The sequence below is a fragment of the Lepidochelys olivacea genome (assembly GCF_965140295.1).
Source record: "Lepidochelys olivacea isolate rLepOli2 genome assembly, chromosome: 5".
NCBI classification, from domain to species: Eukaryota; Metazoa; Chordata; order Testudines; family Cheloniidae; genus Lepidochelys; species Lepidochelys olivacea.
The window spans coordinates 82,890,050-82,917,200 of record NC_140415.1 but is presented as its reverse complement, the minus strand read 5'-3'; the positions used below and the strand labels follow the sequence as shown (position 1 = coordinate 82,917,200).

Genomic DNA, 27,151 nt, shown 5'->3' with positions numbered 1-27,151 from the left:
AAGCTATAGGCTGAGTTCAAAGTAGGGTTTGTAGTGAAATACAATTTGAATACCTGCTAATACTGTAAAACACAATTTGATTTAATTTTAGGAAGGAGCTGACCTTTTCCTACTACTTTTAGATACAGCATTGCAATTGCATACGTTGCTGTAACTGCAATGCAGTTTAAGTTGCAAATAAGTTTTTGACTTATGCATTTAAAAACATTTGTTTTAAAATTATATATAGAGTGACTTAGTGGATTTAAAAAACATCTTGAAATGGCTGGAACAAATCAAACTATTCAGTTTTGGTTACAAAAACTTCATCAGGTATACTGAAGGCCCTGGGCCAAGCAAGCATAGAGCACATTGCATAGAAGGGTATGCTAAGGAATATAAAAAACATAGCTTCAAATATACTCTCTAGACTTCATGGAACGCTAAATATAGTGGGTGTACTTAATAAGTTCCATTAGTTTGACAGATTCTACTTGTTTATTCCATACCTTTTCTGGTTACAAATCTGTATGAGTGACCATGGATTTCATGTTGCAAAAATTAAATACTTTCTGTAATTTGCAGAAAGCATGAAAATCTTTTAAGAAAATCTCTTGTATTTCTAGTTCAAGTAGGTATGAGACTTTTAGAACTGACTCTGTACATGCTTACTATGCTGCTCATGCGAAGTGCAGAAAATGTGGCACTTTGCCCACAAGAAACTCCTATTATAAATTTCTCCATAAAATGATACATAAGATCCAAAAATAGTCACTATGTTTAACACTGCATCCTTCCACAGTCATGAAGTATACTTTCAATTTAAGCAATTTTGAAATATGCTGCACTAGAATCATAGAATCATAGAATATCAGGGTTGGAAGGGACCTCAGGAGGTCATCTAGTCCAACCCCCTGCTCAAAGCAGGACCGATCCCCAACTAAATCATCCCAGCCAGGGCTTTGTCAAGCCTGACCTTAAAAATATCTAAGGAAGGAGATTCCACCACCTCCCTAGGTAACGCATTCCAGTGTTTCACCACCCTCCTAGTGAAGAAGTTTTTCCTAATATCCAACCTAAACCTCCCCCACTGCAACTTGAGACCATTACTCCTTGTCCTGTCATCAGCTACCACTGAGAACAGTCTAGATCCATCCTCTTTGGAACCCCCTTTCAGGTAGTTGAAAGCAGCTATCAAATCCTCCCTCATTCTTCTCTTCTGCAGACTAAACAATCCCAGTTCCCTCAGCCTCTCCTTATAACTCATGTGTTCCAGTCCCCTAATCATTTTTGTTGCCCTCCGCTGAACTCCTTCCAATTTTTCCACATCCTTCTTGTAGTGTGGGGCCCAAAACTGGACACAGTACTTCAGATGAGGCCTCACCAATGTTGAATAGAGGGGAATGATCACATCCCTCGATCTGCTGGCAATGCCCCTACTTATGCATCCCAAAATGCCATTGGCCTTCTTGGCAACAAGGGCACACTGTTGACTCATATCCAGCTTCTCATCCTCTATAACCCCTAGGTCCTTTTCTGCAGAACTGCTGCCGAGCCATTCGGTCCCTAGTCTGTAGCGGTGCATGGGGTTCTTCCGTCCTAAGTGCAGGACTCTGCACTTGTCCTTGTTGAACCTCATCAGATTTCTTTTGCCCCAATCCTCTAATTTGTCTAGGGCCCTCTGTATCCTATCTCTACCCTCCAGCGTATCTACCTCTCCTCCCACTTTAGTGTCATCTGCAAACTTGCTGAGGGTGCAATCCACACCATCCTCCAGATCATTTATGAAGATATTGAACAAAACCGGCCCCAGGATCGACCCTTGGGGCACTCCACTTGATACCGGCTGCCAACTAGACATGGGGCCATCGATCACTACCCGTTGAGCCCGACAATCTAGCCAACTTTCTATCCACCTTATAGTCCATTCATCCAGCCCATACTTCTTTAACTTGCTGGAAAGAATACTGTGGGAGACTGTGTCAAAAGCTTCGCTAAAGTCAGGGAACAACACGTCCACTGCTTTCCCCCCATCCACAGAGCCAGTTATCTCATCATAGAAGGCAATTAGATTAGTCAAGTTTGACTTGCCGTTGGTGAATCCATGCTGACTGTTCCTGATCCTCTAAGTGCTGCAGAATTGATTCCTTGAGTACCTGCTTCATGATTTTTCCAGGGACTGAGGTGAGGCTGACCGGCCTGTAGTTCCCAGGATCCTCCTTCTTCCCTTTTTTTAAAGATGGGCACTACATTAGCCTTTTTCCAGTCGTCCGGGACTTCCCCGGATCGCCACAAGTTTTCAAAGATAATGGCCAATGGCTCTGCAATCACATCCACCAACTCCTTTAGCACTCTCGGATGCAGCGCATCCAGCCCCATGGACTTGTGCTCAGTCCAGCTTTTCTAAATAGTCCCGAACCACTTCTTTCTCCACAGAGGGCTGGCCACCTCCTCCCCATGCTGTGCTGCGCAGTGCAGTAGGCTGGGAGCTGACCTTGTTTGCGAAGACAGAGGCAAAAAAAGCATTGAGTACTAGCAAAGGTCTTGGAGCAAAACATAATGATGCCAATGGAGTGAAAAACTACAGTGAGGTAATTGAAAAGTCTCTTTTCAGCAGCTAAAACTCATTTAGGTTTTTATGTCTTATCTTGATTAATGAAACTCCTTTACTCTAGCTTCCCTGACACCTGTGTTGCACCCTTCCAATGCATACAAAATGCAATTGCTAAAATCATCTTTGTCCAATATCTAAGCACATCACATCCTCTTGGAATCCCTCTGCCCTGCCCTGCCCTACCCCATCGTATCAAGTTCAGTGTTCTTGTATTTGTCTTCAAGGTCCTGTATAAAACCACACCGTCTATTTATTCGGTCTAGTCATTTACCATGTCAAACCAGCCCTCCTTGTTTTCTTTTTTAAATTTATTTTCAACTTGTATTTTTAAAAGTTCAAACATCCCATGCACATGCCTTTGCTGGCTAACAACATAGTCTTGTTGCTGTATTTCTTATCTTTCCTTCCCCATCCAACTGTTTCATTGTCCCTTTCTTGCATGAAGACTATAAGTACTTCTGGACACAGACTATGTTTTCTTGTGGGACTATATAGAGCCTCACATTGTTGGTCATTCAATAAAATAATTCCGATGAGTTTCAGGATATTCATGGGAGCTTGCACGAGCTTCTTGTTAACAAAGATGGCCCTTGGGCTCCATGAAGGAGAAGCTTCTTTCTTTCTTTAAATATGTTTTTAGCACTTTTTTTGTGAAGTTAGCCTTGAAACTGATACAAACCAATATACTCACAGTGCTAGATATTATTATTTCATAAGTCTTGAGACTAAGCACAAGGCCTTGACTCTGCCTCCTTCAGGACTTGAAATTTTAGAGTTTGTGTTTGTGGAGCAGGGTTTCCTCGTACTTAGAAGAACTACCAAATGAGGGTAGGTGGCTCTTATAGTGCTCTCTGCGGACCTGAAGGGTTGTGATGAGGTATGGGATCAAATACTGCGATCCAGACAGACAAGGACACACAATCATCCTTAGTCACCTGAGACATTGTAGGATTGCACTTCATAGATTTTAAACAAAATGGAGAAATATGTCCTTATCTGGTGATCTTTCTTCTCCTAGAGCTGTTTTCTTCTCCTAGGGATTTTCAAGAAAGTTTATCCTAACTAATTTAAGGTGTGAATTTAAAGTGGATTAGTTGAACTGCATTAAACCCCTGGGTGGACACACTCACTCACAATTGAAGTGGCTGCCACCTAGCCTTAATTTGGTTTATCTTAATTCACTCCCTGAACTGACTAGAACAGGCTCTTTGTACAGGTGATCTTTCGACATCTGGAATGCCTTTTTGCAGGCTTCAGATCAACGAACTTTCCTGGGACTACTGTCCTTAATCATATCGATGAATGGGGCCACTGTCATAGAGAACCCTAGCATGAACCAGCAGTAATAACCCACAAACCCCAAGAATCTCTGGATCTGTTTTTTGTTGTTGTTGGGTTGGACAGGCTTTTAGGGCCATGGCTTTATCCATTATGGGCCAGACCTGATACTTCCCCAAAGCATACCCCAGGTAGGTGGTGTCTTTCTGTCCAATTTTTACATTTTGCTGGATTTGTGAATAGCCTCCCCTAGGACCAGGGGATGGCAGCAACCTGTTCCAGATGGACATTGCAGTTCCTGCTATAGATGACCACTGGCTACAGACTATGACTCATGTGATTGGAGAATGTGATCCATGAGTTGCTGAAATGTTACCAGTGCCTCATGGAGGTAAATGGCTTAGTTCTAAATTGATATAAGCCAAATGGAGAGCTGAGAGCAATTTCTCACAAGATTTGAATGTAAGTGGGATCTGCCAGTATCCCTTTGTATGGTCTAACGCTGTGATATACTGGGCTTCACACAACTACTTTAGTAGATCCTCCAATTGCGGAATGGGGTCACATCAAATTTAGAGACAACATTAGCCTTCCTAAAGTCTGTGCAGAATCGACCAGTGCCATCTATTTTACGGACCAGTATGACTTGGCTTCACCAGTTGCTATCAGATTCTTCAATGATGCCTAACTCCAGCATAGTGCTGAGTTCCTGGTTCACTGTGTCCCACTTTTTTTTTTTGGGGGGAAGTGGCTGAGTGTTCTCCTGGAGACATTGCCCTCGCTCTGTTCAAACATAAGGTTGAATAAGATGGGTTCACCCAGGCTGGGAGGAAAATACTGACAAGAAGGATTTACCAGTTGTCTTACTTGGGTCCTTTGCTCTGGGAAAAAGTTCTCCCCCACCAATCCATCGTCAGGGTCCTGAGAGATGAGTGCCTACATTTCCTATTCTGGCTCATGTAGATAAAGAGCAACAAACAAGCCCTCCCAAGTCGCTCAAGAGTTTCAAGAGGTCTTCCTTTTGTTGAGTAGTCTGATTTAATAATTAATAGGCCCCCCTTGAGATATTACTTCATATAGTACTTGCCACTTGGCAAGTAGCTTGGACTATGCACTGGGGAGAAGGAGAAGTACCTGATCCCCAGGTTTAAATACACACATACATCCCCCTTTGTTATAGGCCTGCACTAGGATCTGTTCAGATCTAAGGACGTTTTCAAGCCATAGAAATTCAAACCTCTTCAAGAGCTTTAATAAAACTGTACAACACTTTCTGTTCTAGGAGCCTGCTCATATCTCATGGACAAGGTCTAGGATACCTTGGCGTTGCCTCCTATTACGAGCTTGAACAGGAGAAATTCAGTAGATGATTGGGGTACCTCCAAAATGGCATATAAAAGGAAAGGGACCATTTGACCCTGTGGTGGGAGACTGCAGCAATCAACTTGAACATCCTTTTCAGGGTCTAGTTAAAAATTCTTGACTAGACCATCAGTCTGAGAGTGATTAATAGAAGGATGTTAATACAGTTTTATTTATAATGGATCACACACCTTCCTTCGACAGATGGGATGTAAAGTTGATGCCTTAATCGGTTAGGATCTCCATAGGCAAACCAACCCGGGCAAAGATGTTTAACCCTTCTGCTGCAATAGTCCTTGTGTTAGGAGACCACAGTGGAATTTCCTTCAGATACCAGATAGCTTAATCAAGTATGACTAATAGATGTCTATATCCAGCTGCACTCTTTTCTAAGGGTCTGATCACAATCATCCCTATTCTTTCAAATGGAACACCCACCCCTGCAAGAGGAACTAGAGGGGGTTTGCCCACCCCTTTAGGGTCAGCGAGCTGGCACTTGAAATATGAGCTACAGAAATATTCGACATGATGGTGAATCCTGGGCCAGTAGATGTAGCCTAAAATCCTGGCCAGGTCTTCTCATGGCTGAGGTGCCCCTCAGAAGGCACACATGAACCAATCACATGACCTTGAGCCAATGAGATCAGGGATCAAGGAGCTGTGATTGCATTTTTCCCATCTGTCAGTCTTTCAGCAGCTGGTACAGTTGCTATGCCCAGAGGTCAAAACAGGAGTATTGGTCTGATCAGTGTGAGTCTATCACTTCTCCATTGACCACTGAGCTAGTCACAGGCCCAGCTCAGGGTTTGGTCCTTGCTCTAATCTCTGACAAAGTTAAATTCTTTGTGGGGATGGGGAGGGGCAGCATCATTTAATCATTAGGTGGAACTTCTGAAGGAGCTTCCCCTTGACCAGAAACCCCCCCTCCAGGGTCCAGCTCTTGCTGTACACCAACCAGCAGGCAGGGGTCTGAGGCCCCACCACACAGGGACTCCTGAGTTAGCCACTTTAACTTCCACCCAGTATCTCCTAGAAATAATCCCAATCCTGTCCCAAAACAATGGGGTTGGCCAGATCCACTACCAGGGGCCTCAGGAGTTTCCCTACATTAATTGTACACACACACACACACACACACACAGGATAGAGCTTAACATTGTCATGAATACATTGTAAGAAAATAGTTTCACCTGGCGTTCTGGATCAAGGTCGGACCACACCCAGAATCGAGCAGATCCATCATTTCCGTCCTGTTTATCCAGATAGGGACAGTTAGTTTAACTGGGGTTAGCTTATAGGATTGGCTTTTCATCATCCACACCTGTTCCTATTGGGGCATTCATGGTACAGGTGTCTTGTGTGTCCACTTGTAAAACCAACTCCTACTGCTTACCAGGCTCTGGCCCTGGGACTAAGGCTTGAGGTAGCCTGTGCGGCCTGCCTGCTTCCTCTTCCTGGTTTTCCTGGTGAAGAAGACTATGGGGGCCCCAGGATCCCTCATCCTCATGTAGGATCAGGCCTACATCATCTGGGTTTTAGGATGGGGCCCAGCCTGGGGCCCTCAGATGCTGGTGTCATTGGGCTAGGAACCAGGCCATCACTCCACCAATCCTCACAGCCAAGTTCTCTTTCAACTTGAGGGACCCCATTTGCTTCAGGTAGCTTCTCACACAATATTGCCAAAGCTGTTTCAGTAACCAGACAGTTCTCCTTAACTTGGACTGCATCAGCTCTGACCATAGCTAATGCAGTGTTTGAGTATCTAGTGCTTACCCTCAACTGGGAGTATGAGGATGAACTGCTCCGTCAAGAGCTCAGCAACCTGGACTCCAGTCCAAGTCTTGGACTTCAACCATTGCCAGCATAAGTCCTTCAATTTCTGGGCCACTACCTGGGGCCAGGCTCCCTGGGGGTATTTCTTTTCATGAAACGGCTATCAAAAGGTCTCCCCTGTGATATCAAGGTAGTCCAATACACATGCTATCCCCTGGTTGCACTCTTGCATTGCTTCTGCATACAGCCCTCAGTATATAGCCTATGCTGGCCTGGTCAGATAAAGCATTAACAAGATGACTTACTGCTCAGCTGGACACTGAGCTGCCAGTTCTTGAACATTACAAGGAAACAGTCCAGGTCATCTTCAGAGCCCATTTTCGTGAATCTCACTGACACAACCACAGTTGCTGGGTCCAGGCCTACAGACCCTGAGGGTGAAACTCCAGGGCCCCTGAGGTTGTATGTTTGACCAACTGTTACTGCTGTTGCACCCCAAAGCCTCAGATCAGCTTTGCTGCTGAACATCCACCTGCTGCAGGAGCGACTACTGGTGGTTCACAGTCATGCACTTTAGAAGATGTTTCAGATCCATATTGTCACGATGTTATGAACCCAGACCTCCAGGTTTCAGTGTTTAACAGTCCGGATCATTCAAGCCTCCCCCTTCTCCAGGGGTGCAAAGATCATGACTGCAATACTCCACCACATCGTCACTGGGTTCTTGCTCCAGAACTCCCCTAGGCCAAGCCACTGTACTGACTCAGGCCTCTGCTCTACGACGTCCAGGTATTCCACTGGTGCCAGGCCAGTCATAAAAAGTTCAGCCCTCTTGCTGAGCCCTTCCAGGATTGTCAGCAAACATAAAAAGAAATTAACACAAACAAATTGTCCCACTTCTGTTACTCTGTGGCCCCAAAAAGGCTCACAGGCTAACATGGAGAAATAGTCCCTGTGACAGGGCAGAGTGGCCCTGCACGGTACTGCAGGGGTTAACCCTTCCTTCCTAGCAGAGGAAGCCACGCCCCTGAGGCTCTGCTGGGCATGCTCCAACTGGAAAACAAGTATAAAAGTCTGCAAAGCTGCTCAGTCTAGGCCAGGGATTGGCAACCTTTCAGAAGTGGTGTGCTGAGTCTTCATTTATTCATTCTAATTTAAGGTTTTGTGTGCCAGTAATACATTTTAATGTTTTTAGGTCTCTTTCTATAAGTCTATAATATATAACTAAACTATTGTTGTATGTAAAGTAAATAAGGTTTTAAAAATGTTTAAGAAGCTTCATTTAAAATTAAATTAAAATGCAGAGCCCCCCAGACCGGTGGCCAGGACCCGGGCAGTGTGAGTGCTACTGAAAATCAGCTCGCGTGCCGCATTTGGCACCTATGCCATAGGTTGCCTACCCCTGGTCTAGGCTGTCTGCCGGAGGGGAAGGAGGCATGCCACCAGCTCCGGAGGAGGGACAGCCTGCACTACAGGATTTGGAAGCCAGCCAAGCCGGGATGCTGCCAGATGGAGTATGTCACAGAAGGGGAACAGACCAGAGGACTCCCCGAAATGGAGGACCCAGAGGTTATGGTAGGAAGTGACCCAGGGGAACTTTAGAGGAAAACAGTGTTAGAGCTGCACAGAAGCTTGTCGTGTTTCAGGTGGATCCCTGCTGAGCTGGTGGCAAGGGGAACTTGCAACTACCAGGACCTGGGGTTGGGACCTGGTGGAGAGGGAGGGCCTGGGTTCCCCTACCCCTCCCAGCCACCTGTCCCCATCACCCCAAGTTGGGAGGGTGGCCCAGCATGGGAATTTTAAGGACTCTGGCTGCTAGGCTGTGCTACCCTCTCTGAGAGATGTGATTATATGGACTCTAGCCATTGGGTCACTCTGCCCTGACACTCAGGGTGAGCCACATGGACTCCAGTACTACCCCATCTGTGAGGGGGGGTTATATGGTCTCTGGCCATTGGGCCACACTGCTCCAAAACTGGGAGCAATTTATATGGACCCTGGCCATTGGGCCACATTGCCCAGATGTTTGGGGCGAGTTACATGACTCCAGCCGCTAGGACACATTACCCTGCCTGGGAGGAGGAGATATATGGACTCTGGCCACTGGGTTGCACTGCTCTCATGTGGGGAGCGATTTATATGGACTCTGGCCGTTAGGAAACACTATCCCGACTAAGGGGGTATTAGGCTACATCGGGCTGACCACAGAGACGCGAGCACGCGAACTCAGAAATGGCGAGGTTCCAACACCCCATCCTCCCCACCCCAAAGGGGTGGTGAGGTGCCAGGCCCTCCACAGTCCCCTCAAAAGGTAGATCAGCATCAAGCCCCACCCTTCCTTCAGAGAGGGCTACCAGGCAGTAATCATCCAAGGAGCTCTTTTCAGTCAGCTCTCCCTCCATGAACTGTAGACAGGAGGCATGCTCTCTTCTCTGGTCTGCCACCTACTATTCTGTGTATTCTCTTTTTAAGCATCTCCCTGCAAGTCTGATCTCTCTCATAGGTGTGACTGGGGACCAAATGAGTCCCCACTGTCTTATTAAACCCATGTTCCCCAGTGTGGGGTCTGTATACCTCATCACAGGGACAGAATGGCTAATATGGATAATAGTAGAAGAAAAATTATCAAGTGAATATAGATTTCAGTTTCTCCTATATAACTAGGTCTTCCATTCCAACACTGAGATTTTAACAGCAGTGGAATCCAAAGGCTTAATTAATATTTGCAAAGCACTTTGGGGTCTTGGAATGAAAGATGATATGCCAGAGTATTATATCAAAATATACAGTTTTAAAAGATAAACTAATGCCCTCTAAAACTCAAAAATAATTAAGTTAAATTTATAAAAAACATAAAATAAGAACTCACTCTGTCCTAAAATCAAGACAATGATTTGTTTGCATAATGAAATAAAATACAGAACGATCGTTGCTTTGACTTTTTAGCCTTGTATTCTGGATTTATTTACTTTCTGGGGTGAGTTAGAGTCCAATAATCACTTCATGTTCCTTAAAGTTGAATTATAAGTAAAATATAGAATCATAGGAATGTAGGGCTGGAAGAGATCTCAAGAGGTCATCTAATCCATCCTCCTGCACTGAGGCAGGATTAACTATTGTGGACTAAAATCTGAAGTCACAGAATATGATGACAGAAAGGAAAAATTACTCTAGAGTGTATTTTCACTATGTGGTTTATACACTTAGGCAATGTTGCCAACACACACAATTTTATTGTGAGTGTCATAATATTTGGTGCAATTCTTAAAGCCCCAGTTTGTCCTGGAGTCATGTGAATACATGAGGATCTCAACCTGAATTTAAAAAATTAATAAGTTTCTACCTCTCACAGTTACAGAGAAAAAGCTGAAAAATATAAGCTTTAAGAACTCAAAACCTAGGAGGAAAAAAAAAAGAATATCACCACCCCCCCATATCTGTTTTTTTAAAGTCTCATGATTTTGGAGGGCCTGTCTCAGAATTATTGAGCACAGTGGTAAGCCAAACTGCACAGGATTCATTCATTAGCTCGATGCATTGCAAGGGGAGTGAAGGGGCTAATTGCAGCTCTCTAACTCTTAGCTACAGTTCTAACTTTATCCTCTGATGAAAAACCTTCTGCTAGCAGAAAATCAGGTATAGTGAAGTCACACACACTCCCATCCCCAGTTCATTCCTTGCCTCCCTTCCCTGCTTACGCTGGGCAGCAGTAAAAGAAGTAGCAATGGCACCCAGTGGAGCTCACATAAGAGACAGCAAAGCAGCGATTCTTCTACATACTCCCCTGTGGATATTCCCCTGCTGAAGCAATGAAAAGTAGTGAATCGAAGAATCTAGCCATAGCTCTTATTTTCTGGAATGTAGTCATCCACCTAATCTATGATGTAAAGGGATAAAAACACATCACTATCTCCATCCAATTATTGTTCTGATTAGTAAAGTAAAATAAATGGGGAGAAGGCTCTTTACAGCTCACATCTGCCTCAGCCCATGAATAAAATCAGTTTTTTAAATGATCTCATCCCTCATGGATATTAAAAAATTGTCATTAGAAACATGAATTAAAAAATTAGGTGACATGAAACACAGTTTAAGGTTTTCCTTGACATATACTTAAAGGATTCAGCTGGAAAAAGTGAGAAATGTCCTGATTGCATATAAATCAGGAATTGTTGCTAACAGTACAAGGTAATCACATACTGAAGACATAAAGAAATGACCATTAAAAACTAAAAATATCATGGTAATAACAAGGAGTTAACACTGGCATTTTGTATACTAGTAAAATATACTGTATGCTGTGTTAATTTATTGATGACCTCCAGGGCATCTGAAATTTCATGCCCTTTGAAACTAAGTATTTTTCCCAGTATACCCTTTTCTATTTTACCTATTTTCCACTACATGTATTTTCAGTAACACTAATATTTCATCATTTTTTTTAATCTGAAATACAAAGTACAGGGTTAAAAGATAAAATTAGAAAGTATACACTATTTACAATACTGCTGTAATATATACCACATATGTACTCGCAAAAGAAAAGAAAGGAGGACTTGTGACACCTTAGAGACTAACAAATTTATTTGAGCATAAGCTTTCATGAGCTACAGCTCAATACATCAGATGAAGTGAGCTGTAAGCTTATGCTCAAATAAATTTGTTAGTCCCTAAGGTGCCACAAGTACTCCTTTTCTTTTGCGAATACAGATTAACACGGCTGCTACTCTGAAACCTGTCACATATGTACTGTAACTTATTTAAATAAATAGAAATTCTAATGGATTAGTTTCTTATAATTACATTTTATGCTTTTCTCCACAAAGCAAATACGTTCAGTTCTGAATCACTGCCAAATTTTTATAGCCTTATTCAGACTATTGTCTGACTACAGTGGGAGCTTTGTCTGAGTAAGAAATGCAAGATGTGACTAATGCCAAATTCACTAAATATTACTAAATATTCTCCTACGTTTTTAGGAATAATAAACCATTTTTAAATATTTTGGAAAAGAATTTAAAATTGCCCAGATACGTTAAGGTTTAAATACATATCAGTTACTTCAAAAAAAAAAAAAAAAGAGCCTTTCAGAACACTGAAGTTAAAAAAAAAAAGTTAGAAAATATAATTCTAAGTCAAGGTTCCACAAACAGTCTAAACTCCATTCCTTAATATTCTCCCACTATTTAAAACTCTATAAATTACCTTGACATGTGGGAGTATTAGTTGTATAAAGATACCTATCAGTGTTTTACAATGTTACATTCTTCCAAGAGAGGGGGAGGGTATATAATAATTATAGTGTGTAATATCTAAGTCAGGAAGCGAATAAGGGAGTTATACTGAGGAATTAGAGACACCACATGGAAGATTAAGGCCCAGATCAGGCAAAACACAAGTATATGCTTACATCACACTGACTTCAATGGGACTTAAGTATGTGTTACATACTTTGCTGACTCAGGGCTTCAGAAACATTAGAATTGTAATATATATGGAGAATAAGAAACATGATATAGGTGGTACTGAATGCAAATATATGGGCAGTTGAAATGGAGGTTTTGTTTGGGAGTTGATGGCACATATGTGATGGTATGACATGGGGTCTGTAGTTCTGTATATGTAGATGAGTTTCATCCATCCTCGAAATGTAGAAATGGTATAATGGTACTATTATGAGAGCTGGGTGTAAAAGGGTTGCTGGTGGACAGATGATCAATATTGTTACAAAGTCAGAGTCAAAGTGTGTAGAACCATGAACTATTAGACTTATTTTTAAAGATACTTACAGCATTTAAATAAGGCTTTTTTTAAAAAGTAACTGATATACTGTTACATACTTAATCCTACCTTAATTACTATTGTCTAGGAATTTTCTTGTTCTATATATCTTGTTAAAGGATATCTGGTAACCTGGCTATGCAGAAATATTTACTCAAAATCTAGGATTACAGATCTAGCTGTGTTAATTAACTTATTTTGGTGACCCATTTTCTAGATCTATGCAAAATTTCACAATATGTGTGGACTTCAAATTTTTCAAGATGAGCATTGCCAATTTTATGAACTCCAGATAGTGGTTGTAGACTTTTAAGAAGTTCTAAAATCTGTAGTAAATAACATTAAACCTTGCAGCCCTTAACAAAAATGCTCAGAGGCTCTAGCTCTATGACAGATGATTAAAACAAATTTAATATCAATACACCAAGCCATTTTTTCATTTTTCTTCCAAATAAGTTTTAAGAAGCTAAGATTTTTTTCTAAAGATAAACTTTTTCAGACTTTCATATTTCTGAAATGTGTTGACTAACCCGAATTTTCAGAAAAAAATCTCCAATGGCAATATGCTCCCCCAAAAAATTTCAGGCAGAAAGGACTTTTATTTTTTTTTTTTAAAGATGAGTGGATCATGATCAAAACTAGTTTTATGGTGAAAAGTAAGACAAAACCTCAACTACAAAATTAGCTAAGGGGTCCAAAATACATTCAGTGAGAGAGAGTCTGGTCTGTGTTACACTAGTACAATTCAGAATACTAAGGTGAAACACTGGAGCAACAGAGGCCAGAATATGGCCCAACATGCTGTAAAGCAACTCTTTGGTATGATTTACAGCACAGTATGAAAGCACACTCCCAAAGCCCATGGGTGAAATCCTGGCTCCATTGAATGAATGAGAGTTTTGACAATAACTTCAATGGGGCCAGGATTTCACCCCTCAAATGCAATAAAACAGAACAGATTTTCTATAACATAATCTCCAAATCCAGAGAGGAAATGTGGACTAATCAAAATGAAAGTGTATTTCCTTTGCACTGTACTAATAACAACCCTCAGATTGCTACACCAAAGATAGGCTTACCATGCCCATGGAACTGTGTACATCCATCAGAAAGGGAAATAAGTTAAAACAAACTGACACTGTTTTTCCCCAATAAAGTGCAACATGGGGTTTTGATGGCACTAATTAATCTGATCGTTCATGATATCATCAACCCAATTTTTGTTTTAAATTTATTTGGATCTAATTAGGGCTCTATTCTGCAGCCTTCCTGACATGTAACTCCCACAGACATCAACTGGAGTCTTAGTGTGCAATTTGTGTAAATCAGACTTCCTTTAATTGACTGAAATATTTTGTATGTTAAACTTATTTTTATAACAGAAACATGTTAATGGACTAATATTCCACCCCATGGAGCTCCTTCCTAGAAAGCTAAATGTATGTATAGCTCAAATGACATTAAACAATACACCTTAGAAAAGTTGCAAGAGAAAGAAGGAAATTTTAAAAAGCCGCAGACTCTTGGTTAAACATTGTTGTTAGTTATTCAGTTATTAAATGCTAGTATTACAAAGCCCATGAGAAATACAAATGGAGAGTAAAACTATTCAGAAATATCAACTAAAAGTTTTTAGAGTTTAGGAAAAACATTTTTATATTCATATGTGCTGCCACCTGAAAAATATTTTCTTATGCAGGTGAGTCTTTAGTAGCAACATCAGGTTACAACGTTCAAGTGTAGCTGCTATACTTCACAGTCACTATAGAATATCAGGGTTGGAAGGGACCTCAAGAGGTCATCTAGTCCAACACCCTGCTCAAAGCAGGACCAATCCCCCAATTTTTGCCCCAGATCCCTAAATGGCTCCCTCAAGGATTGAACTCACAACCCTGGGTTTAGCAGGTCAATGCTCAAACCACTGAGTTATCCCTCCCCCCAAAGCTTTTGCGCCCGAACAGGGACATGAACCCTGGACCCTCAGATTAAAAGTCTGATGCTCTGAGAAAAATAAGTCTTATGAAACAAAGCTGAGTAAATATTTAACTAGTTTTTCCATCAATTATATAAAAATTTTATATGAAAAAAATCCAAATTCAAGAAAAAACTCTCTCTCCATTGTAGTATTGGACCACTTTGCAAATATCAATTAATCTATGATCACAATATAACTATGAGGTAGGAAACTATTATCATCCCTATTGCACAGATGGGAAACTGAGGCTGAAAGATTAAGTGAGTTACCCAAGATCACACAATGGAAGTCATTTTTGCACTTTGTCACTTTTGCAAGACTAAATACTGAACCCAAATTGCCTAAATTCTAGTCCAGTCCTTTAGCTACAAAACCGCCTTTCTCTTGCAGGAGACACATCTAGAGGATTCTTGTATTTGTGGTGGTTTCACTTTCTATGGAAGGGGCATGGCCAATGCAGATGGTGAGAGTTCAAAACGTTTAGATACCTTTTGTTATTTTTGTGAATTTAGTCCCCATGAAATATACCAGAGCAACAGCCCTGGAAACATAGAATCATAGAATATCAGGGTTGGAAGGGACCCCAGAAGGTCATCTAGTCCAACCCCCCGCTCGAAGCAGGACCAATTCCCAGTTAAATCATCCCAGCCAGGGCTTTGTCAAGCCTGACATGTCAGAGAACATACAGGACAGAACATCGATTTTTTTCAATGGTGGTCAAAATTAGCTGTTTTCAACTCTAAAATATTCAGAAGTAACTTTCTATAGTTCCAGATACAGAACTTTTACATCAATACGTGCCTCTATGTCCTCCAATGGTGTCTCACTGGAGTAGTTTTTGAAAAACGTATCTATTGCACACCTATTTCAGTATTTCTGTTCTATTTAGGTTCTTATACTATGTCCACTATGGTGGCATTTGAGCATTTTCTAGTAGCCTGTTAGGTAGTGTAACTAGTATGTGACACATGGTTCCTCCTCTTTCTTTTTTTTTTTGGTTCCTTCCTTTCCCCACAGGAAATATTGTGTGAGGATTTTTTTTTATTATTTAAATTTATGTATGTGATAATGCTTATGTGCTTCTCTGGCTGATTGTTATCTGGCAAGCAGGCCACAAGGGTTTATTTTTTAGAATATCAAGACTTAAATTTTGTTGGACCATGAAGATCTGCCTGACAATTTATTTCTGTCAAATCTTGGTAGGCAGGGCTGGACCTGATGACTGTCCCATGGAACAGAGACAAGAGAATAGAAGGCTAGGTGTTCTGTATGAAGGGTATGTCTACACTGCAATTAAAAACCCACAGCTGGCTGGCTGACTTAGGCTGGTGGGGCTCAGGCAAGGAGCTATTTAATGGCAGCGTAGATGTTTGGGCTTGGGTTGGAGCTGGGGCTCTAGGACCCTGTGAGGAGAGAGGGTCCAATAGTTTAGGCTGCAGCCCGAGTCCTACACTGCAATTAAGCAACCCCTTAGCCTGAGTCAGCTGGCACAGACCAGCTGTAGGTGTCTAACTCCTGTGTAGAAATACCCTAACCCGGTCTACAACTTTGACCCAGCTCTTCCCCTTAGGATACAGAAAAATCCATCAATGGCACCTTGTTGGATGAGACAGAAATCTTTTTTCTTCCATTTTAGTTTGTTTCATGCAGTTTATTTTTGTAGTTGGTTGTTTAACTACCAGTTGTCATTTGTATCTTGTATGCTAGTTGAGGTACTTTACTTGAGAATGGGGACTTGATGGCCTTTTGAATTTTCTACTATTAGCTTACTGCTGTACAACACTCAGCTATAACCAAGTTAAAGTTCTTCATAATACAGTAATTTATACTAAATTCCTGAAATAGCACACAAAGAGAGTCTTTATATATCATAATGTCTTTAATGTCATAATTCCTGGGCTACTTAGACATGATTATGGTATTTTCATATAAACATTTTACAAGCAAACATTTTAAAGATACAGCTTTGGGCAACAATGGTTTTATTGTTGGTGCTTTAACAAATGAAAAGAATATATGAGGACTCTGAACCCAAAACAAGTATTGGGATGCCTGTAAAATGTGCATTTTTGCAATGTCATCTAAGATAATAAAACTGTGAAAGACTAAATTTGCACAACAATGAAATATTGTTTGGCGGGAACCTCTATTTAATTACCTCCTCTTCAGGAGAACTCTGCACATACTCCTCTGAGATCCATAAAGCGTTGGGGAAACTGTCTTTCTTATAGAATCAGGAAAGCTTCATTTGCCATTCTGAGACTTCTTATTACTTGGTAAATTCAAATGGGGCTCGGAGATTACAAGCAAATGGTATCAGTTTTGTAAGCTTGTTTCTATAGGGCTACATAGCTATGTTGACTTAAAGCTAATAAAAAGTATCTCCATCTGTGGCAAAGATAAAGTTATTGCTGAAATGACCAAGTTTTAAGTTCAGTCTCTCAAGCAAAATTCACCTATAAAATAACTCCATTTCAACATAATGGATAAACTGGAGCCCAGTCTATAAATACCAAGAAAAACATTGATCCTTTTCTGACACACTTCAGTTAAATAGTCTGCAAAACAAGCAAAAAAAGATTTGAGTAAACTAAAACTGGAAATACTTGCTTTTGTTTTCCACTTTACAGCAATCGGTGTCACAAGGACACTTTTCTAGCTGCCATCAATCTTCTAGAAACAGTGACTGCAAATGCAAGATTTTACGTAGCACATGTGTTGTACACCTGTGGACTTCTGAGGTGTATCAGAGGCAATATAACCTGAAAAATCAGGCAACACAGTGCATAGTACAATAATGAGATACAGGTGCAATGTTTGAAAATTTCAATCTTCAGTACAGACTTAGAAAAAATATTGACTCCAGGGAATGCAACTGATAATTTACTATAAAATGGAAGAATGGCATTCATAAAACAACAACCTGCAAATGGTACATCTATCTCTGTGTGCACAATCACTCCTGCAGTTCCCCAGGACCAGTGATTTCCTCCAAATTTACAGGACTTACTTTTTAAGTACAGAATATTTTTTTCCTTAGAAATAGCAACTAGATTTGTTAATTAAATCTGTAATAATTTTAAATTACCACTTTAGGAGTTTTGTTTAATGATTTTAACCTTCATTTGGATCCATCTAACAAAAAATCCAGAAGTATGAGTTGAAAATTAGCTCCCCTCTAGATAAATCCAAAATCTAAGACATAGCTATTATTTAAATTTAATAATGCACAAATATTTGATTTCAGAACATTATTAGTCAGCGTAATTTCTATCTATACTGCAGTTGTTTTCATATATTATTTTTTCATCCAATTAATTGGTTATAAAATGTATTTTCCCCATGAATATTGATGTGCGTAATTCCTGTTGTATCAATTCTTTTTAAATGAAGAATCAGTTGTACCATGTATTTTTTTTTCAGGAACAGACACCTACAAGAAGAGGACAGAAAAACAAGTCTTCTTCAAAAGCTCATCCTGCTTACACAACTCAGTAACAGCCTCTTTGGGACAGGGAAAGAGAAGAAATGGTGGACCGCAAAAGGGCGATGTGCCCCTTAACCAAAGCCCCTCTATGGACTTGAGAAGTGTCTCTGTTCCCCACTATCTCTCTTTAGGGAGCCCAGGAGAATGAAAGAGACCCTGGGACTGGTAGGAAGATCTGAGTAGCAGAAGGGGAAGGAATTTGTCCACACACATGCCCTTCAGCAAGACCTAGTAAAGAATAGGTTAAGACAGGGGAAGTAGACAAATGGCCCTTCATAGGGCCCAACCATAGAAGCAAGGAATAGCCAGGCCACAAAGGGGAAGGAACCACTCCCTCCACCGGCTCCTCTATGGACAAGGGGTAAATTCAGAAGTACAAGAACAAGTTGGTAATATTATTTTAAAAGGGACACAACAAATCAAAAAATGATTTCCATCTGAAAATTTTGAACCTACTGTTACAAATAACCCTTACCAGAACAGACAAGAACTTGGGGAAAAAAGAAAAAAAAAACCCTCTCTCCTGTTTTCTATAGCACCCGTCAGCATAGTATGCAAGTAGTTTTTTAATTTGCATACTTTTGCCCCAAAAATCACAACATTGGTTTAAAAATAATGAGATCTGACTTAAATAATAAATTTTTGGTTCTTTTTATTTGCCTTCTGGTTTCTGAGCCTTTAGGATACACACTTGGATCAGGTTTCTGAGCTTTCCTCTGCAACCATAAGGGCTAGAAACATGTTTTTTTAAAAAGATAAGTTTCTCATACAATCTCTTGATTCCAGCAGCTGTGGCTTTAGGAAAGACCTCAAATATTGCAAGACTCATCATGAGAATTGACAACATGAAAATCAACACACTTGGAGTAAATGGATCTATGTTGTTTTACACCATGTGAGGCTCTAGCCCTATTGTTTTATAGAAAAGTGAACTCAATCAAGAAAGAAGTAATTGGAATCACTATGGATTTGCACGACGTATGATCAAAACATGGCCCAAAGACTCCACTAGCTACAGCAACATTTTCCAAGCTCTTACAGCTATAGCGCAATCCGTCATAAAAATTTTGAAAATCAGAAGATAAAAAAATCTATATTCTAAAATGCAAAATATTTCAGGAAATTTAGTAGCCTTCATAGCCTTAAAAACAAAATATCTTTTTACCATTTAGTTCACTTTTCAAAACTATAGAATAAAAAGTGTGGTTTTTGGTTGACTGCCAAGTTGTCCAACAGAATACAAACTGCTTCCTTCCTCCTCTTTTTTCCTAAAATCTCAGATTCCAAGCTGCACAAATCTCCTAAAATGATGTCTCTGTATCTATAGAACTGAATTTTCTCCCCATGAATATGTACATTTTCACCTGGAGATTTGTGTTACATTCAGGGCACCCATACCACAATACCTGGATTATTTGTTCCTGAATCTAAAGCATAATTAAATCTTTCAAGGACGGATAATACTATTTGCCTAAGCACTTTTTTGGGGGGAAAGGGGATTAGTAAACAGAGTTTATGGTTGGTGCTCACTTTAAATAGTAAAATTATCACACAAGTAACTGTAAAAATTCCATATTTCTAAGACACAATGAATAAAATACTTCAAGAAGCAGCACTCAACATAGAACCTTGTGCAAAACAAGATAGCAGGCTCTTAAAACTTTGGTTTCCTTGCCATACAAAGACACTCAAATGTAGATTATATAACTCAATACTGGCATTTATTCATCTAGGTAAAATGTGTACTCAAGTCAAACCTAAAATAACAACTTGAGCAGTGATGGCATTTAATGAATAAACACAAAATCCAACAATTATCTGTCTAGTGCCCATCACTGGGAAGAATTAGAGTCTGACATGACAATACCCATCAGTTAATACAACCCCTCCTTTAATAATCTTCCTTCAAGTTTCCTTTCTTGTGTTCTCCATTTTGTTATTGGGTATCATACTGAAAAACACAACCTGTAAGGATCGTGTAGGGTGAATAACGTGGAAGGTTACATTAATGTTTCACGGTGAGCTGCCTTATCACTCTCCTTGCCACACAAGATAAAAATGTGTATTTTGATGTGTCCATATTTTTTGTAATCTTTGGACAGCTGGGAATTGTTCAGTTGATATTACATTAGCATTTTTCATTGACTTCCTTTGGCAAATGCTGTAATTTATAGCATGTTAAGCATTCCTGGAATATACCATCTCTTTTTGCCTATAAACATGTTATGTGAAGATTTATTGTAAGATCAAACTTCTCTTACTTACCTTCTATAGAACTTTTTGCTTACAATCTAATCTAAAGCTAAAATCAGCTTTGTGGTTTACAGAACCTAGTAAAAGCAAAATCAAAGATACTAAATTGAGACACTCATGCACTTAAGGGTGCCCTCCTGCCCCAAGATTTACATCTAGCTCTATAATCCTCATAACATTGATGTAACAATCTTGCTCCTAACCAGGCAGAGATGTAGTATACTGTAGAGGTAATAGTCCCAACCTCCAAGAAAAGGGCACAAAGTTATAATTAGTCTTCAGCACCATTCCAAAGGCTAATTAATAGATTATCACTGATTTTAGCTAGAAAGAAATCTGTCCTAACTATATGCTGCGCCCCACAGTACTCCATACTCTGCATGGGGGAAATAATAGATTTATTTTATGGAAAAAAATAGTATTTCAGATCATAGGGAAACTTCATATTCTGAGCCACTTCTTTGGGGAACTAAGAATTCATTTGGCACATGACAACAGTTGGAACAACAGGAGATGGACCACCCTGCCTTCCGTACCTTGAGGATAACAGCTTCCATATTTTTAAACTTCCCCCTTTTTCCAAGGTAGGAGTGCAGCAGCCCCAGAAATAGCTGAAGAACATATTCAGTACACTGTGACCTCACCTCCCTACTGATTTACAAATTCGGAAACTAGGCAGTGATACTCCATGTAGCCCCAACCCCAGAAAAGAATCAAAAGAGCTACTGCCCATGAGCTAGACCCCAAGCAAAGACTCTCACAGAGCTTCATTCCTTCTGCCTGTTATCCTCACCAGTCCTCCACAATGGTTCTACTGTTACAACTGGACAAAGGGCTTGAGCTGCTCAATGGCTCCTTGTTTCTTCCCTTCCCTACTGCAATAAGATCACCAGTCTCTCAAGATTCCATTTTGAACTATTCTAAAGCAAAACTATGTCACCATCACTTCACAATATGGCTTAACTCAGCCCCCTAGAAAGTCTTGCCACTCAAGGTATTCGGCACACCACTAGTTCACCAATACTGGCAATCAGGCAGACCACCCACCTATCAATATAAATTATAAAAGAAGTAATAAACATCAGAAACATCAGTCAATGTCAGTCTGGTACAGTCAGTCACCTCCCACAGTACCAAATCAGAAGGACCTTTATATTGATCAACTCTACATCAGTAGACAACACACTTCAAACTTTTCATGTATTTATCACCAATTAATCGCCTCACTTGGTCTGCATCAAGAAATCTGGTTTATTAACCCTGCAGGTCCAGTCCTAGCTCATCTTGTCTGCTGACCTACTGTATAGACTACAGATTCAGGCCCAGAGACACAAATCTGGAGACAAAATAGACATTCTATTCTCTCCAGAACTGAAATGAAGGTAAAGCTTAATTGGAAAAAAAATTCTTTGAGTGCATCTTCTTTATATGTGAAATCCAGGCATAAGACTATTCCAAGCATCCTATTAATTTACAAATCTCCATATACCAAAAGCTTTCCAACTGACCTAACAGAAATGCAGGCAAAATGATCATTAAATTCAGAAGGCTCATCATTGTGGGAGATTTCAATATCCATGCAAACTATGCCTCAGATGCAACAGCATTGGCTTCCCATCTGAACCCTCCATCTAAGATTTGTCATGGGTAGCTTCCAGACCCGGACCCACTTCCTGTACTCTGGACCAAGATCCTCAGCCTCGATGTAGATATAAGAAATATAAGAACTTCCTGGTCAGATAACTGTCTCCTTCAGGTGAAAATAACTATTCTCCCCATCACAAGGCAAGAAGAAACAAGCACCGTGAATCAACTCTTACCAACTTCCAAAAATGTACTTATACAAAAAAACCTTACCCAACTAGGAGGCCAACAAGTGGAAGAAATAATGAGCACTACAAATCCCTGACCACTAAGATAGACACTACAGCACTGAAGTGCCCCATCCAACTCTACCACACAGACACACAGCTTTGGGATGAAAACTCAGTAAGGAACAACACTAGAGTCAATGACAAACAATCTAAGTCATAAGGCACATCTTTAAATGCTACTGCTGAGAATCAGGCAAAACATTCCTACTACTCCTTAATCCTGTGCCTTACAGACAAAGTCACATCCTACAAAACTTTTCTTTTCTGTAAATTCAAAGTGGTTAAACAGCCACCTGTCCTGTCTTAATTTTGTTGAAGCTACCTGTATACTGAACAATTGTGACTACACTTGAACTGTCATTATGGGTGCTAGGAACCAAATTCTGACCTGGGGTAAAAAGATATCACTCCACTGATTGTAATGAATCTTCGCCCACTTAAACTAGGTCTCATTATGTAACTTTGATGTCCAACATGGCACACCTCAGTTCTCTCACTAAAGCTGGTACTGCAGAGCTGTCTTACTAGCATGGACAGTGCCCTCAGCTACTGTGGATGGTAAATGTGTACTTTCACATGGTACGCACTATAGACTTCTCCTGCCAAAGTTGGTGATGAAAATGGTTGTTTCACTGGTGTGGGAAAGAGTCACTTGAGTTCTAGTTCTACTTGTTACAATCCGACCTTGGTCAGGACACTGAACACTACATGCTTGGATAGGAGTATATTGTCTTCTGGGGTTGACTCAGTCTCTAACATGGTGGATTTTCAACTGAGGACACTGTTTACAGTGCCATTAAAACTGGATATATGACTCCTAAAGCAGTTACATTTATTAAATTTCAGTTATGTCCCATTGTAAGTATAGGGAATATGACAAATACCACATTAAGGTACGTGTAGTGCAATAAGTGTCCGTTTTTAATTGAACGGTGCAAAAAATGTCTTACATAGTATTTGACATTTTCTTGTGTGCTTCTAAAAAGCTACACTATTAAGATATATTGTATTTAAGGCATAATCATTTTTTAAGATATATTCTGACCAAAAAGATATCTGCTACATTTTAAATAAACTATGAACATCCCTTTTAGTTTAATGTTCTTAATTCAAATATACTGGAAACACAATATGAAAGTGTTAAACTGCCAAGGGAGTAATAAAAAATGGTTTGAAGAATCTGTTAAAATGAAAAGATTAGAAAGTCAAAGCTTTTTCACTTTGTTACATTGTTTTGTTAATGACAGGCACAAATCCAGACTGTCATATCATATCATAGCAATTTTAAACAGTTTTTGCATTAACTAGTCATAAATATTCATCTGCAAATGTTGACGCATTCACTCAACATTATATATTTACACAACACTGACTTTATAAGACTAAACATATATATAAATATGTTTTACATTTATTTACTTACCAACAGTATCACATGGTTCATCTTTATGTACGCAGAAATCCTTCCTAGAATTGGGCGGGGGGGGGAAAAAAGAAATTTTCAGCAAGCTGTACTGTTAGATCAGTAATGATTGCGTGACCCATTTGCACATATTTTGTATGGCTCAGTGAATAACTGCAAGGCTCCATTAACTCAACAAGGAGCATAGTGAAGCAAATGCTGGAATTAACGAGAACACTTTAATATTAGTTTATCCACAGAGCAGATTTAGGGTTAATCAGGTGACAAAAATGTACCTCACATTTAAACTACATGGGTCATAACTCTTGGTTGTTTCACAATTCTCTGATCTCTTGAAATGTACTTCTAGTCAGTGGAGCCTGCTTTACCAAACTCTAAATCTCTTATGTTTCCTTTTATTTTAAGGAAAAAAATCAGAAATGCTTAGATTACAACCCAAAGCAATATTTGTTTTTTCATTGTTAGAAGCATTGAATTATTGATGGTATTTGTGCTTTTTTAAGAGAAAAAAATTGCGAGAAAGAAGCATAATCTGGACATATTCTGGAAAAGATTCTCTGCCAGTGCATCTTGTTCTGAAATAATAGAAAGCTTGCAGTTCAAGTCTTGTGTAGCTTTCCTGTAGTAAGGCTGACATAGCTGGCTACTATATATCCAGTTTTTATACATGTATCTCCATAAATATCAGTGTTTATCTGTGCCAATTCAGACAAGTTTTTTACTCCCATGTTGATAAACATCTGCTAGGAACTAGTCTGACATTATCACATCTATTTTATTTGTTCTTAAAGACAAATGGCTGGTAAAATGGATAAACATATCCAATGGCAGAGTTTGGCATCTTATTAATAAGAGATTAGTATTTACAGGTAGGTTGATGAAAGGGATGTTGATTTTAAAGCTAACTGATGCCAACCTGTTGTTTTTAAAAGGGAATTTAGACAAGAGAAAACATTTCAAAATGAAATATGAGTGGTGAATTAGGTATGAAATAAAGTGAAATCATTTTTTGTACTCAAGGGAAATCCTACAGATTTGCTTTTAATTTATATACACATACACACACACATATACACACAGTTACATGTGTTATACCATGGGTGATACTCCTCTATACTTTTGAATGGACTGCTTAGGGCAGAGATGTCTCATATTATTTTAATACTCATTTTATGAAGGTATATATTGCCATATCAATGGGAGTTGGGTAACTCTTGAACTACTCAGTGAACATTTCTGCATAGTGCATGTGCAGCATGCCTGGTTCCAATAGCAATTCAGGCTACTAAATAGTTTCTGTGAATAAGGCCCTTGAGTCTGCACATTTATAAAGTTTTAATCTATGCATTTATTCATATGAGCTGACTAATCAATAATTGTTATATTAACCCTTTTGATACCTTATTGGTATTCACTCATCCTGAAAAATGACCCCATAGACATAATCCATATATCCTCACATTCCAACAAAATGTTATATCTTTCATTATTATGCAAAAGCCCTAAGTTTGCAACTGAGTGTGGCAATCAAGGTGTATTGTCTTCCATTGTCCATTTCTACAATAAAATGTTAGTTTATTATGAAAGTCCACCAGGTAATTCATTAGGCAAACAGAATTTTTTTCCAACTATTACCTCACATCTTAGCTAAATATTTTTTTCAATGATCAGATGATTGCTAGTGCATGCAAGAGAATTTCTGGTACTTGGGATGGGAGAGGAAGACAACAGAGCTACATTTTTACGAATGCAACTAAACAAAACATAATAGTGATTGGATTAAAAAAAACCAAACCAACACTTTAAAATAAAAGTATTTTTATAGTGAAGCCCACTTTCATGTATATGATTTGGGTGCAAGAGCAGCCTCAAGAGACTAGCTGCACAGGCTGGTGAACTTCAGACACTTGATCAAAGCAATATCACTAGGGAGAGAAAGCAGTAAATGAATGCCTTTGAGTTCTCCAGTCACTTTCTTCTGGATAATTTAGGAACAGAAAAGCTAGGGGTGAAAGTAAGGCGGTACGGGCCGGTACGGCATACCGGTAAAAAGCAGCCGCCTGTACCGGCCCTTATCACTGACTTTAAAGCGCTGCCGTGGCAGCGCTTTAACATCCCTGCCCCTTTCTCCCTCCCTCCTCCCCCAAGCCACTGCCAACATGGGGCAAAAGGAGCAGCTACCCCGGGGACGGTGATTTAAAAGGGCTCGGGGCTCCGGCTGCTGCGAAGGTAGCCACAGCGACCAGAGCCCCGGGCCCTTTATATCGGCGCTGGAGCCCCGGGCAGCACGGGCGGGCTGGCTGGCAGGCGCTGACCCCCCCCCCCCCCAGCCCTACCCCTTCCACCTGAGACCCCGCCCCCCATACCAGTAAGAGAGAAGTTTTACTTTCAGCCCTGAGAAAAGCAAAAAATAGAAGAGAAAACCACCAAGGTCTACAGACCCCCAGCATAATCTAGGAACCCACTGAGATGAACCTTGGGCTTGGAGCCAAAAATGATGAAGAGGAAACTAATCAGATGCAGAGGATTCTTTTATTTTTTCTAACCTGCAATATATCATATTAATGCACTGGGTTGTAACATAATTCTTTGTCTTATGCTATGTCACCCAAGGGACCTATTGCACTGTTAAGCAACATGGCAAAACCATAAGAAATATAGTACCTATGGTCAAGCTTGTGTGCATATGTATCAACAGTCTGAGGACCTAAACTCCTATTCCCCTGCTACCATCACACCTCCATCTCCCCAACCATTATTATTAATTGTTGTTGCAAGCAGGAAAAAAGGGAGAACAGATCCTTGAATGTAACAGAAACAGAAGATTACAAAACTTTTAATTTTCCAATATCTAAGAGCCTTTTGTTTACTGTATACATTTATTTTTACATATGAACATGAATTATTTTCCCTTTTTGTGTGAACTATGCACCCCAGAATTTCACTATGGGAGTTTGGGGAAATAGCTCTGTTATGTCTTGGAAATAAGCTCTTGGTTCCTAACTAACATTGAAAAAATGTAACACATCCTTTAATTTCCAAGAATGAGGGTGCATTACATTTGAGAATAGGCCCCTTTGTAAAGTTTTATGATGCTCTAGATATACCTATAAATGACTCATCAGCAGTTGTTTCCTGATTCCTGTAGGAAACTTTTACAAAGAATGTATCTGTGTTCTCCATATGTGTGTTGTCATCATTGAAACATGTTTACTTGTATTGAATATGTAACAGGTTCCCCCCCTCCCCACTCACATTTGTTACATGCCAGCATGCTCAAGCACAAAAAACAAGAGATGACACGGTCCCTATGCCAAATATCTTGTGGAATAAATAAATCGTACAAAATGCA

The 27,151-nt window shown here is 39.9% G+C and overlaps 1 protein-coding gene across 2 annotated transcripts in view; it reads right to left on the bottom strand.

Moving 5' to 3' along the window:
- Nucleotides 1-27,151, bottom strand: part of ADAMTS19 (ADAM metallopeptidase with thrombospondin type 1 motif 19) — a 281,932-nt gene that overhangs the window by 156,945 nt on the left and 97,836 nt on the right. For both annotated transcript variants that reach the window (XM_084629273.1, XM_084629274.1), the window contains one exon: nucleotides 23,800-23,843. In XM_084629273.1, the coding sequence (XP_084485399.1) occupies nucleotides 23,800-23,843 (44 nt within the window). The remainder of the gene's footprint in view (nucleotides 1-23,799; nucleotides 23,844-27,151) is intronic.